This window comes from Mauremys mutica, chromosome 5, assembly GCF_020497125.1.
Source record: "Mauremys mutica isolate MM-2020 ecotype Southern chromosome 5, ASM2049712v1, whole genome shotgun sequence".
In the NCBI taxonomy this organism is placed as follows: domain Eukaryota; kingdom Metazoa; phylum Chordata; order Testudines; family Geoemydidae; genus Mauremys; species Mauremys mutica.
This window is the reverse complement of record NC_059076.1, coordinates 124,416,836-124,433,734: the sequence shown is the minus strand read 5'-3', so window position 1 is coordinate 124,433,734 and position 16,899 is coordinate 124,416,836. Positions and strand designations below refer to the sequence as shown.

Below are 16,899 nucleotides of genomic sequence, written 5' to 3'. Positions count from 1 at the left end.
AAAAACAAATATCATGAGACATGATAAAAATTGCTAGAGTTGGCACACTGAATCAGTTATTAGTGTTATGCTCTTTTGTTTAGTGTGTGTTACAAGTTGGAAAACAAGACAAAGAGTGAACATAAATTGTATGCAAGTTATGTATCTGGAAATGAGTGGTAAACAAGCCTGGTGATTAACCTCAAAGTATTACTGGGAAATCATTAAAAACACAAAACAACTAAAAAACCGTAGCTCACAATCAAGACACATTTTGCATGAAGCAATTGCTAGCTTTTAGTGATCTGCTGGCCACTTAAATGTCCCTCACTTTTGGTAAGTGGAGTCAAAGTAAACGAGCTGACCCATCACCTGAGATTATACAGTAATATTAGCAGATATGAAAGTAGTAGCCCTTGTAGCATGAACAGCACCAGAACGACCACGCTATGCTATGATTATTTCTCACATCTTCCTCCCGCTTCCCCCACCCCCAACAGATTTCTATGCGCTGAAGACAATATTACTTCACCATTTTTCTTTTATAGGGTGAAAAAATTGGACACCTTTTTGCCCATATTTGAAATCCATGTTCAAATGTGTCATGAGCTACAACTTGACCAAAGTCCAGTGCAGAGTGGTGTATTTTTACTGAAACGTTGCACTTATCCTCTCTGTGGGGATGGGAGAAAGAAGAGACAAGTGTGTCAGAACAGAGAGGACAGTCTCTTAGATTGTCTGAACAATGTATATATTAGTATGGTTTAATAAATGTAGGTATTTTACAAGTATAATTTCCCCCTCCTACTTACAATGCTTTCCTTGCATAAAATCATTACATTTTGTACCCATGTAACTTAGACTCTAAGGTGATTCTGTGTTCTGGCCAGCAGCAGACCCAGCACACAAAGTATCCAGAGTAATCCATAAATGTGGCTGTAGTACGGACCATTACTGAGTCCAGGGGCCTATGCAGGCATAAAGCCTATAGACTTTATAAAACATTCTGAGACTCCGGCTACCGGGGATTTGCAGGACAGACTGTCCATGGCTTTAAGACAGTGGTTGTCAACCTTTTTTCATTTGCAGTCTCCTAAAAAATTTCAAATGAGGTGCAGACACCTTTGAAAATCTTATAGCTGGTCTACAATACCGCTGAAGTCAATATAACATATATCACTTAGAGATAAGAAAACGACACTGCCCTGAGCGACACAAGTTACACTGACTTAAAGCAGTGTCCACATGACACTATGTTGGTGGGAGATGCTCTCCACCGACATAGCTTCTGCCTCTCGTGGAGGTGGAGTAATTATGCTGACGGGAGAGTGCTTTCCCATTGGCATAGTGTGTCTTCACCTGGTATGCCAATGTAGTGTGGTAGTGTAGACTTACCTCAGACATAGTCTGCAGACCCCCATGGGTCTGTGGACCACAGGTTGAAAATCACTGATTTAAGAGGAATCAGAAAAAAAAGTGTCTGAATTCCACTTCACACTCTTGTTGCTTGTCAAAGGTTTTTTTGTCAGGTGCCAATGGCCAATGACTGCCAAAATTTGGCCCCTGGGGTCTCTTCCATCATTTAAATCTATGCCTGCTAGTAATTCTAATTAATGCATATGCTTCTGCAGTGTGCTTTAGAATTTAAGCTACTTAAATTCAACAATAGACTTTATAGGTTAGACAGAGTTAGTCTTGCTTTTATTCTTCCATATCTGTACAAATAAAAAATTTCTGAGACGTTTGGGTTCTGTATCTGTCTCAGACTTAACAATTATCTGCTATATGTCTAAACAGGTGCAAACTCTTGGCTGACTAATCTGTCAACATGTAATGTACATTTATGTCAGACCATCTTCATACCAGAGAAATTCCTCAGACTCTGTTTTGTGTCCCTGAATAAACAAGTCACTCCACCATTAGAAGCTACAGGTCACATGATAAGGTCAGCAAGTCAGAGCTCTGGGTAAACAATGGCAGTGAGTATTTGGAATGTGCATCCCAGAATAAGGTAATGTTGGCATGCATTCAAGCTGATAATGTTTGGCAGGGAGCATGAGCGGAAACGACCTGATAAGACAGTGAGCATGTGCAATAAAGATCTGATAGCTGACAGAACAGAGTAAAAGGCAAATGGTTGAGAGAGGAATGAACAAGGAATTGAGAAAACAAGGAGAGAAGTTAAGCAGGTGAGTGGACGAACTGGCAAGAGAGCTGATCGAGAGAGGCAGCTACAGCAGCAGCAACAGAAAGCTGACAGGACAGAGAAACCCTGCAGGTTTTTAATCATAGAGGGAGTGTGTGTGTGTGCGCGCGCGCGCATATATATAGATGTCTGAGTGTGTGTTAATTGTAATTTACCTCTGTAAAATGTAAAGTACAATTTAAGAACTCTTATCAGGGATCCATTGCAGACCAGATATCTGTAACAGAGCTCAAACATTTAGAATAATTTGAACTGTATGCAATTGCATTTTGAATACTCTAACTTGCAATAAGAGATTTGTATTTTAGTTAGGTTTTTAGATTATATTGTATTAGGGATTATTAGTTACATTAACAAAAGGATACTTTTTTTGGGGAAAGAATATTGTCTATCATTTATTAGAAGGCCATATCCATGTCCTCCAAGTGTTTCCTTAGTTATCCTGGAGACCCATACCTTAGGAAGACAGATTAAGGAAGGTGATAGGTAGGTGATTCTAGGGCCAGGCACCCCAAGTTTTGGGGTGATAGTCTAGATACATAAAACACAGCATCCCGCATGATTGTGGGAAAGCATTTATTTTTTTACCTGATTTACACATGAACACTTCAAACAACTTCATTTTCTATAATTATACAACAGATGAAGAATCAACATCTGAAAAGCTCTCTACACATGGTCCCCCAAAAAGAAGACTTGTGGTCTCAGTCCTACATACAATACAGTTCACATTTGACATATTAACCAACATACTGGTAAGGTATTTCTTTACATGCAGTCATATGAACATAAAATCACTCCAGTAGTACAAAAACCACACAGAGCACCAAGAATTAATTAAATAAATAAATATTGGGAAGTCAGACAAGCCATAAAGCATTCAATAACAAATTAAACAATTTTTTTCACATTAACAAAAATACATAAAATGCTTAAATTAAAATTTTAACAGTGTCCCCTTACGTATTCCCCACTCTGTCTCTTTAACCTTGTTTTCCCATCCCTCGTCTTTACTTTCTCTCTTGAAGGGACTGGTATTTCCTTCTTTATGTTTTCCATTCCCTCGGATGGTGAAAGGAATGGCTGTTTATGCAGGATTAACCCTGAGGAAAACAACAAATAAAAACAGCATTACACTTACCTGTTAAATGCATTTCTCCATCTGCACTTCCCTATGGAACTGTTTCACGAATGGCTTGATCATAAAATTCTAAAAGCAGGCAAAACAGCTCTTCACCTCATGTACATACCTTTTGATACCTGTAATGACTTCTCTGCTGGACTTGAAGTTGTATGTTGACATGTTCATCTTAACTTTCCTTCCACCTCTGCTAAAATTCTCATCCATGCTGTCATCCTCTCACATCTTAATTATAGCAACTCCCTCTCCTAGGACTTCCCCAAATCCTAGCTTTTCAAGATTCCTGTATGTGCAGAAAGTTGCAGCCTCATGGTCTTCTCATAAATATCAAGAAGCACTTCCTGATCACTGCCAGCCACAAACATCTCCATTTGTTTCTCATTCAGAAGCTGAGAATTACCATCCAGCCAGACTAGCTGATCACAATGGTTCTTTCTGGTTATACAACCTGTGAATCTTTGAATCATCTATGAATCTTTGGCACAGAGCCTCAGCTGGTACAAACTGGCATAGATCCATTGATATAAATGAAGTGATACCAAATTTATACCAGCTGAGGATTTGATACCTGCCTCTTTTAAAAAAATAATCTCCATGGATTTGTTTCAGCCTACTTTGTATTATCTTTTACTACTCTCCTCCCCATTTCTTCTCCTCATCTTACACCCTCCTCCTCAGAAACTAGTCAGTATGGGACTATCTTTCCCGTTCCAGCTCCTGCCATCTAGAACAGCCCTTCTGTGTCTTCCTGCCTTACTAATGCTCCAATTCAAACCTGATTCACTAAACTCTTGCTTACGCTTATCTCCCTTCTTTATATACTATTTTTGTTACTCTTTTTATGACTATAAACATTAGAAAATGCCTTCCCTCCACTGTTTTCCATACTTAAACTCAGATATTGTCTGTTATCTCATTTTTTATTTCGGTAAAGTGTTAAAGTGTTTGAGGATATACATCGTATGAAAGATTCCATTAAAGTTAAAGATAGTGTAATATATCAAAGGTGGGTTTAACTATTAGAAAAAACAATGTATACACAATTTTAAAAGTGTCTCGCTTCTCTGTGCCATTATAAAGTGAAAATGTCTACCAGAAATGGTAGTATTTCTTTTTGACTGATTATTTAGATTGTATGCTCTTCACGACAAGAAACTCTGTGTTTGTACAGGGCCCAGTGCAATTGAACTTCAATAATTATGGGGGCCTTTACAAACAATTTCCTGATGTTACAATAACTAACAGATAGAGAAAACACCTTTATTCACTTTTTGGAGACTTCATTTACTCACTGCAATTTCTGTTATATTAACACTGTAACCTTGTGTTTGATAAAACCTACTTAATGTGCATGAAATCAAGATTCCCCTTTATACGGTTCTCTTCCATTCTCATTAGCGCACCCTTAGAGACCCACTCCGGAGTTCCAGGGATACTGTGGGATTCTGAGGTCAATTGACCTGCATTTCCTACCTCATATTTCCTGTAGTCAACCAGTTCTCGCTAGCTGCATATGTTCATTAGCACAGTTATATGTAGAAGATGCATGCATGGACAGGCATATTTCCCAATAGGTGTTAGCGTAATCAGTATTGGAAACACAAAACATTAATCCTTCCCATCATCCACCCACGCCTTATATGAACTGTGCTTTTTTTTTTTACTGCTTCTTTTTATTGGTAATGAAAAGACATGCCACACCAATTTGGGCCTTGCTAGGTTTGTGGGACTCCTTGCTAAACCCAAAATAGTGGGTGAAAGGTGGATAAAACTTCATCTCAACCTATGAGCACGCTAGATAAAATTGTTTATGAAATTATGGATCAGAGCCAAAATGACCAGTGCATTTAAAATGAAAGAACCAATGAGGGTTTTCAAAGTTTCTAATAAGGTTACAGAATTGTTTTAGCAACACAAAGTTAAGATGGAAGGAAATATGTCTATATGGGACCAGTAGATATTTGTTTTGATGGAACACAATTTCCACCTCTTCTTGGGCATTACATTTCTGGGGAGCACCTGAGAACTAGCTTATGCATGGGGATAATAAAAATGCAAGGCAGTGAGCCTATACATACAGGGAACATTAGCTATTATAACTCTCATGTTGGTTGCCCACTTGGACCTGAGATCAAATCTCATCCAGTGGTTAGGACACTAGCCTAGGACTTGTGAAACTAGAGTTCAATTCCATGCTCTAGCAGACTTCCTGTGTCACCACCCAGGACAATACTTTGTGCTTCAGTTCCCCATCTGCAAAATGGGGATAAAAGTACTTCCCTACATGACAAGGGAGGCACAAGGATGAACACATGAAAAGACTGTGAAGCACTCAGATACTATGGTGATGGGGCCCATATAGGTATCTCAGATTGACAGATTTACCATCATACCATCAGGATTCTATTTTCCACATCCTGAAAATTGTTCTGACCAGACTAAACGAGGAGAAGGAGCCCAATGATACCACATCTTCCATAGCTGTGTCCTCAACAACTCCTGGGATGTACATTTAAAATTTATTTTATTCCTTTGAAGTGTATTAATTTTCTATCCTATCCTGTTCCTCCTACCTCTTTTAGTAGAATGTTTTTCTTTTTTTAAAAGAAGAATCCAACTTAGTCAGCCAGGACATATCTGTCTTTTGGCAACACATCTGTGGCCAAAAAGGCAATCTTAAAAACACCAAAAACCCAAATACTTGATTCTGGCTAATAAAGATTGCTTACTATGTGCTGTGTCTGATTTTCCAGGAAGTGAACAGTAATTATCAGTGAGACAAAGTAATAAATAAATACTAGAGATAGCCCAAAGGTCGGACAATGGTGATGTCACCCTTATTAGTGCTTTCCTATGATGTGATACAAGTAGATATGTTAACAGTATTGGTTCAGACGCAGTTTTGAACCTGTGAACAATTTTTGAGGGTCTGGCTATTTTCTGCAACAAAACAATTGTGTATTTGATGCTTGTTTTCATTAGTTTTAACAATTTTTGGCCAGTTTCCACTCCATTCCCTGGGATGTGCATCCAGTATCTTAGGTGTCATTTAATAATTTCTTATTATTTCATTATCTATGAAATGTCAGCTACTTTTACATTCTAAGTGTACATCGCCAACAAGCTAACTCTTTCAAATCTCATGTCAACTTAATCAGATGAATGGCTTTTAAAGCTTAGGTTTTTTTAAACCAGATTTTTTTTATTATAGTGAAAATTGAGATTTAGTAGAGGTTGCTTTTGCTGATAAATGGCTTGCTGGTACAATACACTGACATTTTCATTTCATCCCAAGGTTGGATGATAACTGAAGCAACATTCTTAGTTACTGTGCAGAATCATGATGTTCAACGTGTGAAGTCAAACATTGTAATATCTAATTTGAACTTAGTGCTGTGAAACATCTTGCAGAAAAGACTCGGGGCCAAATTCATTCTTGGTTCTACTTACTTATGCAAAGGGCAGGTCTACACTACAGGGCTACGTCGATCTAAGTTACGGAATTCCAGCTCTGTGAATAACGGAGCTGGAGTCAACGTACCCTAGGTCGACTTACTGCGGTGTCTACATTGAGCTGGGTCTCCTGTCAACTTACCTTATGCCTCATTCCGGTGGAGTACCGGAGTCAAAGGGAGAGCAATCGGTGGTCGATTTAGTGGGTCTCCATGAGATCCACTAAATCGACCCCTGATGGATCGATCACTGTGCGTTGATCCCCTGGTAAGTGGAGACAAGCCCAAAGTCTGAACTTGACCTACCATATAGATGCAGGATTCTATAATACAAACAAATGATTGTAAGAGGAACAGAGAAATTTCAATTGGGCGTTCAACAGAAGGCTAGAGAATCACTAAAGAAAAGCTCACCCATGTGGACAGTTGCGATTATTCTCCCAATCAACCACTCTTTCTCTAATAACTATATTGACAGGAGACAGTTTCCCTACTCTTAGATGGCTGGGTTAAGGATTAGAATCATTACAAACTGGCTATAGAGACAAGTTTTCATTTAAATACACAGTTTATCAACACCCAGCTGCATTTCATTCATGGGAAAGGCATCTTGCTATCATATGAACACAAGGCACAATTTCCTTAAATCCAACAGCCAGTAGAAGTTACATTTTAAAACCAAATTTATCAGAATCCCTGATTTCTATTCATTTATACAGGTACAAATGACTATAGCATATTCACATTTTTGTCAAAAGCCAACAATTAAATACAAGACTAAGGCTGTTTTACTGAAAACCTCCATTTACTTCACAGCTTACATATGACTAAATGTTGTAATGTATTACATGTAAGAAGAAAAATACCAAAATAGAAAGCTAGCATTGTAGGTGAAACAACTGTTCATCTTTTTATGAAGAGTTCTGAACAATATATTGGGGAATGGAGCTTTAAAAATTCATAACTGCACAGTTGTAAGGCTAAGAAATTACAGCAACAAGAAGTGAAACAACTTGAGTGCCAGGCTGAGGAAGGTTAAATTAAGAATCTTAATGTAGGGTTGCAGTCAGTAATTAGGGACAGCACAGAAATATGCTTTGCATAGGCAATTTGCCCAGAATGTATCATCCGTTCTACTTGGGGAAAATCACTCTGCTCATTAAACTTCTGCTAACCAAATTTGAACAGCATGAACATCCAACTACAACAGCTAATGAAAGATACACTATTACAGCTCATAGAAAGTGAGAGGAAATAATAGCAACGTTTTTCTCACTACTAAGCACAGCTCAATTCTTATGTATACTATGAAAAACAGCTATACATGAGAAGTCTTATTACCGCACACACTCTAAATACTTGCAATTAATTAATAAAATAAAGGAATTCTGGTGAAAATTCTGTATTTTAAGTTAGACAGAATAAACCTGGAAGAAAAAGTAGAGAGAAAATACTTAAGAATTCTAATTTAGATGTTGCAAAGTCAATAAAAAGATAACAGAATGGCACAGTGAAACCAGGCATATGAAACCTAAAATGCAAAAAAGCTAGCAATGCAAAACAAAATGGAACAAATTATCAAAGCCTTATTTGACATGTGGAAGAATAATCCAGCTTTTCAAAGATTTTTCAAACTCCAAAACTAAAGAATGTCTTTCATCATGTATACCTCTTCATAAAGGGGAGAGTATTGTGATGGTCAGACTCAGCATTTTACTTATTCTAACTTATTCACAGTTTGAAAAACATGAAATACAGATCTAAACATTCCTTCTTTAGTGAATCTCATGCTTTTCTTCCCCTACAACATTTCTTTGTTGCATAATCCTATTATAGTCTTTTGACTTATTGTTGATCTGCTATTCTGTAGCTATTCTGCTATTTCTTCCCTCAGGGGTTTCTACTTTGTGTGACACAACAGCTTGTATTTCATATTTGCTGTCTTTGCTTCACTACAGTTATATCTGCATAATACTAATGCTGCTGCCTGTGAAGCATTTAATGTTGTGCATGTTTCATTTCTTCAACATACTTACAGGGAAATAGGGGGAAAAGAGAGAAATATATGTCAGACTGGAAGTTAAGGACTATCTGCTGTTACCTACAAAAAAACAAAGTAAAGACATGTCAAAAAGACAAATCTGATTATGTACAACAGAAGAATTTTTAATGGTATATCAAATGTGATTGAATGATGACTTACCAATCAACTCTGCTGGATCAAGAAGTTCAGAGTAGCTGGCTTAGCTGGGTATTTGCAAAATAAATGTGTGTGGTAAGGTCCTATGTTACCTGGACACGCTAAATACAATAATCCTGGTTGGATCAGAGAAAGCAAATATATAAATGATGTTATATTCTTTACTATTACCATAGACCTCACTAAATGAAGATGCTCATGCTACCATTCATTTATGTGCACATCTGATAGCTATATGATTGAGCCAGGGCATAGAAACGTCTCTTTTCTTTTAGTTGATTTTCAATGACTGACAAGTAAATACACTATCAATCTGATGAATTAACATTTGCTGTGGTTCTCCCATGCTTATTACATTGCTTACTGTTCTAGCTAAAGAATCTATCATTCTGAAAATAATCCAGTGTCTCAAACACTTCACTCACTGTTAAGGTAACATTCACCAGCACATCATAGGAAGCAGTTATAGAGAGGTCCAAGATGACATTCCTCTTTTAAAAGAACCATTAAATATCAATGATTAGTTACCCGTGGAACAAAGAGTAAGAGGAGACTGATGATGTTCCTTCTTGTACCTCAGCTGGCATGACAAATAACGGACATAGCCAAGAACCAAACCCAATGGTAGATATTTGTCTCTCTGAGAGTATTTATGTATGCAGTGGTGTAGCTGTGTTGGTTCCAGGATATTAGAGATACAAGGTGGGTGAGGTAATATCTTATTGAACCAACTATTGGACTATTTATGTGATAATCTAAATGAATGAGAATCTCATATGTTTGGGTATTCCTAAACTATGTCTACTCCTAACAAAAGTGTGTGAAGATGGAGTAGTTGTTTGCTATCAATAACAATGGTATGCAATGAGTAAGTACACTCTCTTATGGTCTGATAATCAGAAGGTTGAGATAGCTAAATTTAATCAATTAATGTTAGTAAGCTAGTCCTGGATAGCATTTGCTCTGTGTACTCTCTGCTTTGTGATGGACCTTTGACAGTTGTTGCTCTTCTTCTCCATATGCCTGCACAAAGTCTAGACCTGTGTAAAATATTGTGTTTTTTCTCATTCCTTCTCTATTAGCATATGATTTCAATCAATGCTCCTTGCAGACACAGTATTTTGTTTTTTTTTGCAGAAATGTCCAGATGCCACTTAATATCTTTTATGCACATCTCACCCAAAAAGTAGTCAAATTCTTCATTTGTGGCTTTGTAACAGGTATTTCAGCAGTATTGTCTAGACACTAGATTTAAAGGTGATATTAAATATTTTTAAACAAGATTATATTCCCAAGGATTGTATTCCTTCATTTGACTATCCAAAAGGATAAAATTAGTCAGTTTGTAAAAAAGATTCAGGCCATGAGTCACAGAAATTCACTGAATATTTCTGTTGCATGGTTCTAAAAGTGGTCATAAAATCCAAGAAAATATTTACAAGCCTAAAATCATACATATTTCAAAATAATAAAATGGATAATGTTAAACTCTATCTGGAAAGGATATTACAAGCAAGGAATGTGATTTGTTTGTAAGAGGGATTATCAGCATGTATGTACAGCAGCACACACTGCTAGTTTGAAGTAGCTGAAATGCACAGTAAATGTTTTAAAATGTAGAAAAAAGTGATTTACAAGGGTCAGAAAACAACAAAATATGGACATATGTAGTGATTACATTTCCCAAGTCTGGCTCTGATAGTAGAGGCCACAGAAACAGTGCTAGCAATTAGAACAAGAAGAATATTTTCCAGTTAATTATGTTTATGCGTATCAGAGATACCTGGCCAGAACTGTTGGGTTAGTTGCTCACATTGCATGGCAGCACCTATTATATTATATCAAAATATTATGGCACAGAGGACCCTAAGTTCCATTTTTTCTGTTTTCACTGTTAGTATTATTACATTTAATATTGGTATTTCTATTGGTATCATTCTTATTTAATACTTTTATTTCCGTAACTTTTGTACTGTGAGGTAGTGCCTAGAGGTCCCTCCAGTCAGGGATCGGAGCACCACTGTATTACCCTAAGCACTGTACACAATGACATTAGATGAAGCTTCCAGAAGCTTCCAGAACACTCAGAAATAGAAAGGGACATTAAAACAAGAGAACCATTAGAAAATAGTAATAGTTATAGCAGGGGTCGGTAACCTTTCAGCAGTGGTGTGCCGAGACTTCATATATACATGCTAATTTAAGGCTTCGCGTGCCGGTAATACATTTTAACGTTTTTTAGAAGGTCTCTCTGTAAGTCTATACATATAACAGTAGCTTGGTTATATATTAAAGTAAACAAGGTTTTCCAAATGTTTCAGAAGCTTTATTTAAAATTAAATTAAAATGCAGATCTTATTAGTTTAGTGTGATCCTTGCCCTTGCTGAGTTTTCCAATGACTGGTGGCATGTATTTGGATACTTTAATAATTGGAGACCTATCTCCTAGAACTGGAAGGGACCTTGAAAGGTCATCGAGTCCAGCCCCCTGCCTTCACTAGCAGGACCAAGTACTGATTTTTGCCCCAGATCCCTAAGTGGCCCCTCAAGGACTGAACTCACAACCCTGGGTTTAGAGCAGGCCAATGCTCAAACCACCGAGCTATCTCCTCCCGCCCTGCACACAGGACACTAAGCTGCACACAGGCTTCTGAGTGATCAGTTGTTAACCAGCTGGAACCCCAGATCGGCAGCTGAGGTGAGTGGAGCTAGCGGCTGGTAGGGCTGAGTAGGGCCAGAGGCCTAGACCCTGTCTGGCAGGGGGCCTGCGCTGGAACTCCAACCAGAAGCAAGGTGAGTGGGGCTGTGGCAGGGACCCCAGCTGGTAAGGGGCCAGCAGCCGGAACCCCAGAGCGGCAGCGGGCTGAGCGGGTCAGTCTGCCCAGCTCTGGGGTTTTGGGGATGGGCTGAGTGTCTCCGCTCGCCCCCGCTCTGGGGTTTCAGCTGCTGGCTCTGCCAGCCAGGGTCTCAGCCCACTGCCAGCCTGGGGTTTCTTCCCCGAGGCCACCAGTGGGCGCTGAATGGGACCGGCGGTGGGACCCCGTCTGGCAAGGGGCCAGCAGCGGGAACCCCAGAGCGGTGGCGGGCTGAGCGGCTCAGCCCACCCTGTGTGCCATCAAAAACTGTCTCGCGTGCCACCTTTGGCATGTGTGCCGTAGGTTGCCGACCCCTGAGTTATAGTTACATTAGAACCAAGGGGCATCTGAAGCCAGAACTCGGAATAAAAGAAAAAGACAGGATGCGTGGAGGACATTTTACTCCCCTAAAATGATATGGAGTTAACTTCTAGTGTCTGTTGAACTTATGTTTGCACTTCTCCACACTATGCATTCACCAATGTTCTGCATGACTGCAGTGCTTTAACATGGAACAGTACTACTGCCATCAGCTTCATGAAAACAGGTGCTAATCCTAGACCGTATAGGAGGGCACATTAGTAAAGATGCATATAGCTAATACAATTATTCATGTCCTTCAGATTCGGAAGATTCAGATTCCTTTTCTTCAAGAGCTTCTGAAAGCTTCTACTACAGTGCAAGTTAGAATAAAATGTCATGCTAGGAAAAATTCCCAATAAGTAGTAGCTCACTGTGCACTTTAAACCTCATTCTGCACCACTGAGCTGTGTTTTGATTTACTCTGGCAAATATCTCTTTCCAGACACAATAGCATAGAAATGTACTCCTGCAACCTCTTCTAAGTGAGTCACAGTGAAAATTTTAGAAATCAGCAGCAAGACTGACTCGGAATTCTTGGTACAATTGAAAGTAGCACTTCTGTCTTGCACTCACATTATGTGAACAACTAACTCAACAGTTCCAGACTGGTGTCTGCAAGCCTGCGCAAGCGTTGAGAGTCTGCAAGGTCCCTCCCTATAATAAAAAATGTACAGGAAATTCTCATGTCCTTGTACAAGTTTTATACATAAAATTGTCATTGATGGAATGAGCAGTGTTCTTTATTGGTCTGAGAACTGGACTGGGAGCTGGAAGATGCCGAATTCCAATCTTAGTGATACGTATTCACTAAGTTGTCTTAACTAAAACATTTACCTGTTCCACTTTGGTTCCCCACTACCATTTGCAAAATGATGAGAATAACGTTTGCTTACCTTGGGGATTAATTAGCTAGTGTCCTTAAATGCTCCAAAGATGAAAAAAAGCTATAGATGTCAAATGCCATAATGATTAAAAAGTAATTAGTTAGAACTTTTCAAAAGAAACTCTTTTTTTGTTGAAAAAGGGTTTCCCCTCACCTCCCTCCTCTGCAGAAACAAAATATCTTTTCTGGGGGAAAAAAAACTGGTGACATTTAACATTTTTTCCATTTTCCACATAAAATATTCATGACTTTTGGAATTAAAAAAACTAACTGAAAACAGTTTATTTTTTTATTTATCAAAAACTGAGTGTTTGGGCAAACAAAACACCTGGTTTTCAGCAAATAAAAATTGTAAATAGCCATTTCTAAAGGTGTTAATAATCTTCTCAACAACATTTTGAAAGAACAAAAAATATTGAAAAAATTAAAAAAGGGTTCTGTTTTGTTCACTTTTAAACGAAAACAAATTTGAATTTTTTGAGAAACTGCTTTGTATTTTTTGACCAGCTCTATTAGTAAGTTAAATATCAAGAGAAGAGTAAAATATCAAAATATGTATTTCTACCCATCGAACAAGTTATTACTACCAGTTTTGCCATAGCAGTGCTACTATGTTATGCAACAATGTAGAAAGGATCATACACTGTGTACAATAACGTATCATGTTAAATCAGGGGTTCTCAAACCGGGGGTCGGGTCGCGAGATTGTTACCTGGGGGGTCGCGAGCTGTCAGCCTCCACCCAAAACCCCGCTTCACCTCCAGCATTTAGAATAGTGTTAAATATTTTAAAACGTGTTTTTAATTTATAAGGGGGGTCGCCTTCCGAGGCTTGCTGTGTGAAAGGGGTTACTACTACAAAAGTTTGAGAACCACTATGTTAAATGTAATTTCAAACATATTACAAAACAGAATTATGTTAAACTTTAAATAAAATTAAAATAGATTGCATTCTTACAGGACAATTCTTTGTTAAGCTAAACAGGTCAGATGCTATTTAATGAATTTATTTCATAGCTCAGGGGACAATACAAAGACCTGAGATTAAAAAGAGTTTCAAACAGTTGCTGAAAATGCCATCCATAGTTGGCACAAAAATAAATCTGATAGTACAGTAAAAAATACTTTAAAAAATAAAAGTAGTAAAAAATTTTTTTCCTTTATAGTCAATTCCTTGGCCTTTAACATTTTATTATTTTAAAAATCAGCTAACATTATGTGCGCCCTCATTGCTAAGGAAAGCATAGTATAAATCACTATGTTACAATTAGGTATTTTGTATGCAAGTCCTGAGACAATAAAATCATTGAAAGATGCTCTTACCTTGAACTAGCTCTTGATTTAATGTCATCTTGTGCTATTCTTTCACTACTACTTTCTTCATTGTTCTCTGATTGCTTTTGACTTGGCTGCCTTCTTTTCTCCCATTTCTTTTGCTGATTTGAGATTTCCACCTCTACTTGTGATCCATTTTCTGCTCCCAGCTGTGAACCTGAGGAATGTGCCAGGCACTTAGAGGAGTTAGACAGTTTCTGTTCTTCTCTGCCAGAATCTCTTTCTGCTAGCAAAGCAGGAGATGTTTCAGTTTTTAATGCCTCCTGTGCAGAGACTGCATTATCCAGTTTATCTAGATGGTCCTTTTCTTTAGATTTTACTAAACTATAAGAAGCATTTATAACTTTTCCGGGGGAATGTCTGGTCTTTAAACCGACAATATTATCCTCCCTACTGTCTTCACAGCTGCCACAACACACACAAGAATTAATTAGACAATTTGTGGCAGCTATGCTGAGTTTATGGGATTCACTCTCCTCTTCATCAGCTAAAGAATCAGAAGACCCAGGAACACAACTGATAGCTACTTCTGGTGTTGTTACTGGGGATTCTGAAGTAGAGGGAGATTTGGGATTAAATATTACAGTAGCAGATATCTTCATTCCACCTGTCCTATGGGCTATCATTTCTGCTGTCTCTGCATCAGCATATGTATCCCAGCCACTGAGGTATAACTGTGAATCAGGACCTTCTAAACAACTGCATGAATTTTGAATTGAGATACAAGTAATCTGTTTGCCATCTTCAATATTGTTATTATTGCTTAAATCGCTTTCTGCCTCTCTTAAAAGTAAAGTTTCTTCTGTTTGATGACTATTGTCATACACTAGAGGTTCCCTGTTCTGCACACACTGCTTTGAATTGTGGCAAGGGTTATTCACCCATGCAAATGTGTCATTGGCTGAATCCAACCCAGCAAGAGCTTCTCCTGCTCCATCCAGATCATCCATAAAAAACACTCTCTCCTCTTCGTCAATTAAGTTGTCAAGATGTTGCCTATTAGGCGAGGTCTCTGTGCTGGAGCCATTTCTTATGCCAGGTCTGTGTGCTGGAGACTGGCAGACACTTGGTGGGGAAAGCAGGGAAGACATCTCATCTCCAACCCTGTGGACCATCCTATTCAGCTGTTCCAATTCCTGTTCATCATACTGCATAGAGCAGGCTAGCTCAGCCTCTGTGTTTTCAGCTTTTGCTGAAAGCTCCTCAGCAGGCAAAGTTGCAGCTAAGGTAGTTGTACTGACAGTGGGCACTTCAGGATCTGTTCGGACAGGAAAATCCACATCCTGGGATATGCAGAGGTTACGTTCCAGTGTGTGCAGTTCATCATCCGTTAAGGTCTGAAGCAGATCCCTACAAAGCAGAAAATTGAGACATTATGTTGCAGTTTGTACTCATAAAGGGTGACTGCATTACAGACTTTACTAGTAGCTTTCTCTGTCTGAAAATAAATCCACATGCAGAATTTGGAAATAGACACAGAAAAGTATTAGCTAGCACTTGGAGCTGGAGAATTCTAAGTGCATTGTAAATTCTAATTCAGAGTATGTGTGTTCTGCATTGAACCCGGGACTATGCTGAGAAAAACAGAATAAAATATCTCTTTTCTTTCTGCAAAAAAACCCCAAACATTTAGTCATCTGGGGTTCAAAAATAATGTTTCACATTTAATATATTACTAGCGTGAATTAAAACCACACATACTGTAATTTGGTTAGGACACTGACACCTTCCTGAGAACTAGTCAGTGAAGGTTATTGCACTCAAGAGTATAGTTAAAATTTCCCAAGCTATTACGTGGGCAGATACAAAGAAAGTATTAAAAACATTAATCAATGTCCCCTTTGCAGTGCTGATTTATTGGAAATCTCAGACTGTAATTGAAAATATAGTTTAAATTACAAAATCTGTTTTGAAGAAGACCTAATCTGTTCTTAGACTTTATACAACAATATATTTCTAGGTAAGTTACTATGAGCATTTTCCTTCTGGTTCCCATTACTAATACATAAATAGTTAATAGTTGAGAAATTGAAAGAGGACAAAAGATTGGAGATTTCCCATCTTTTCCTTCCACCTCCTCCTAGTGTTTCTTTGCATTGTGATACTTTCATTTATTCCTTGACATTGTTTAATCAGCTGAAATAATATTTTAGAGTTCATGAGGTGAAAAATATTTACTGACATTACTCTTTTTAGTTCTGCAAGTAATATTGTTACTGAGCACATGATTAATCTACATTAAAGGAAAAGCTTCCTTAGGAAAAATATACAATGTTCTGATGAACTGAGCTGAAAAAAAGAGCAGTTGCAGATATGACTAAACTTAGGAAGACAATATGAATAAGTTAATATCTTTTACTTAGAAATATCTTCTATTGAACCACCTTCTACTAGTGAAAGAGACAAGCTTTCAATCTTACACAGAGCTCTTCTTCAGATCTGGCACCCAATATTGGGACACCATTGCAGAGTTACTTCCATATCCA

General features: G+C 38.1%; 1 protein-coding gene across 11 annotated transcripts in view; it reads right to left on the bottom strand.

Moving 5' to 3' along the window:
* The window catches only part of ZFYVE28 (zinc finger FYVE-type containing 28), a 299,046-nt gene that overhangs the window by 55,247 nt on the left and 226,900 nt on the right, over nucleotides 1-16,899 (bottom strand). For 7 of the 11 annotated variants that reach the window (XM_045018917.1, XM_045018912.1, XM_045018913.1 and 4 more), the window contains one exon: nucleotides 14,402-15,763. In XM_045018917.1, coding sequence (XP_044874852.1) covers nucleotides 14,402-15,763 — 1,362 coding nt within the window. Of the gene's footprint in view, nucleotides 1-2,744; nucleotides 3,289-7,084; nucleotides 7,102-7,134; nucleotides 8,206-8,814; nucleotides 9,095-14,401; nucleotides 15,764-16,899 lie in introns of those variants that run through there. The other 4 variants (XR_006579779.1, XR_006579776.1, XR_006579777.1 and 1 more) reach the window with 4 other exon arrangements.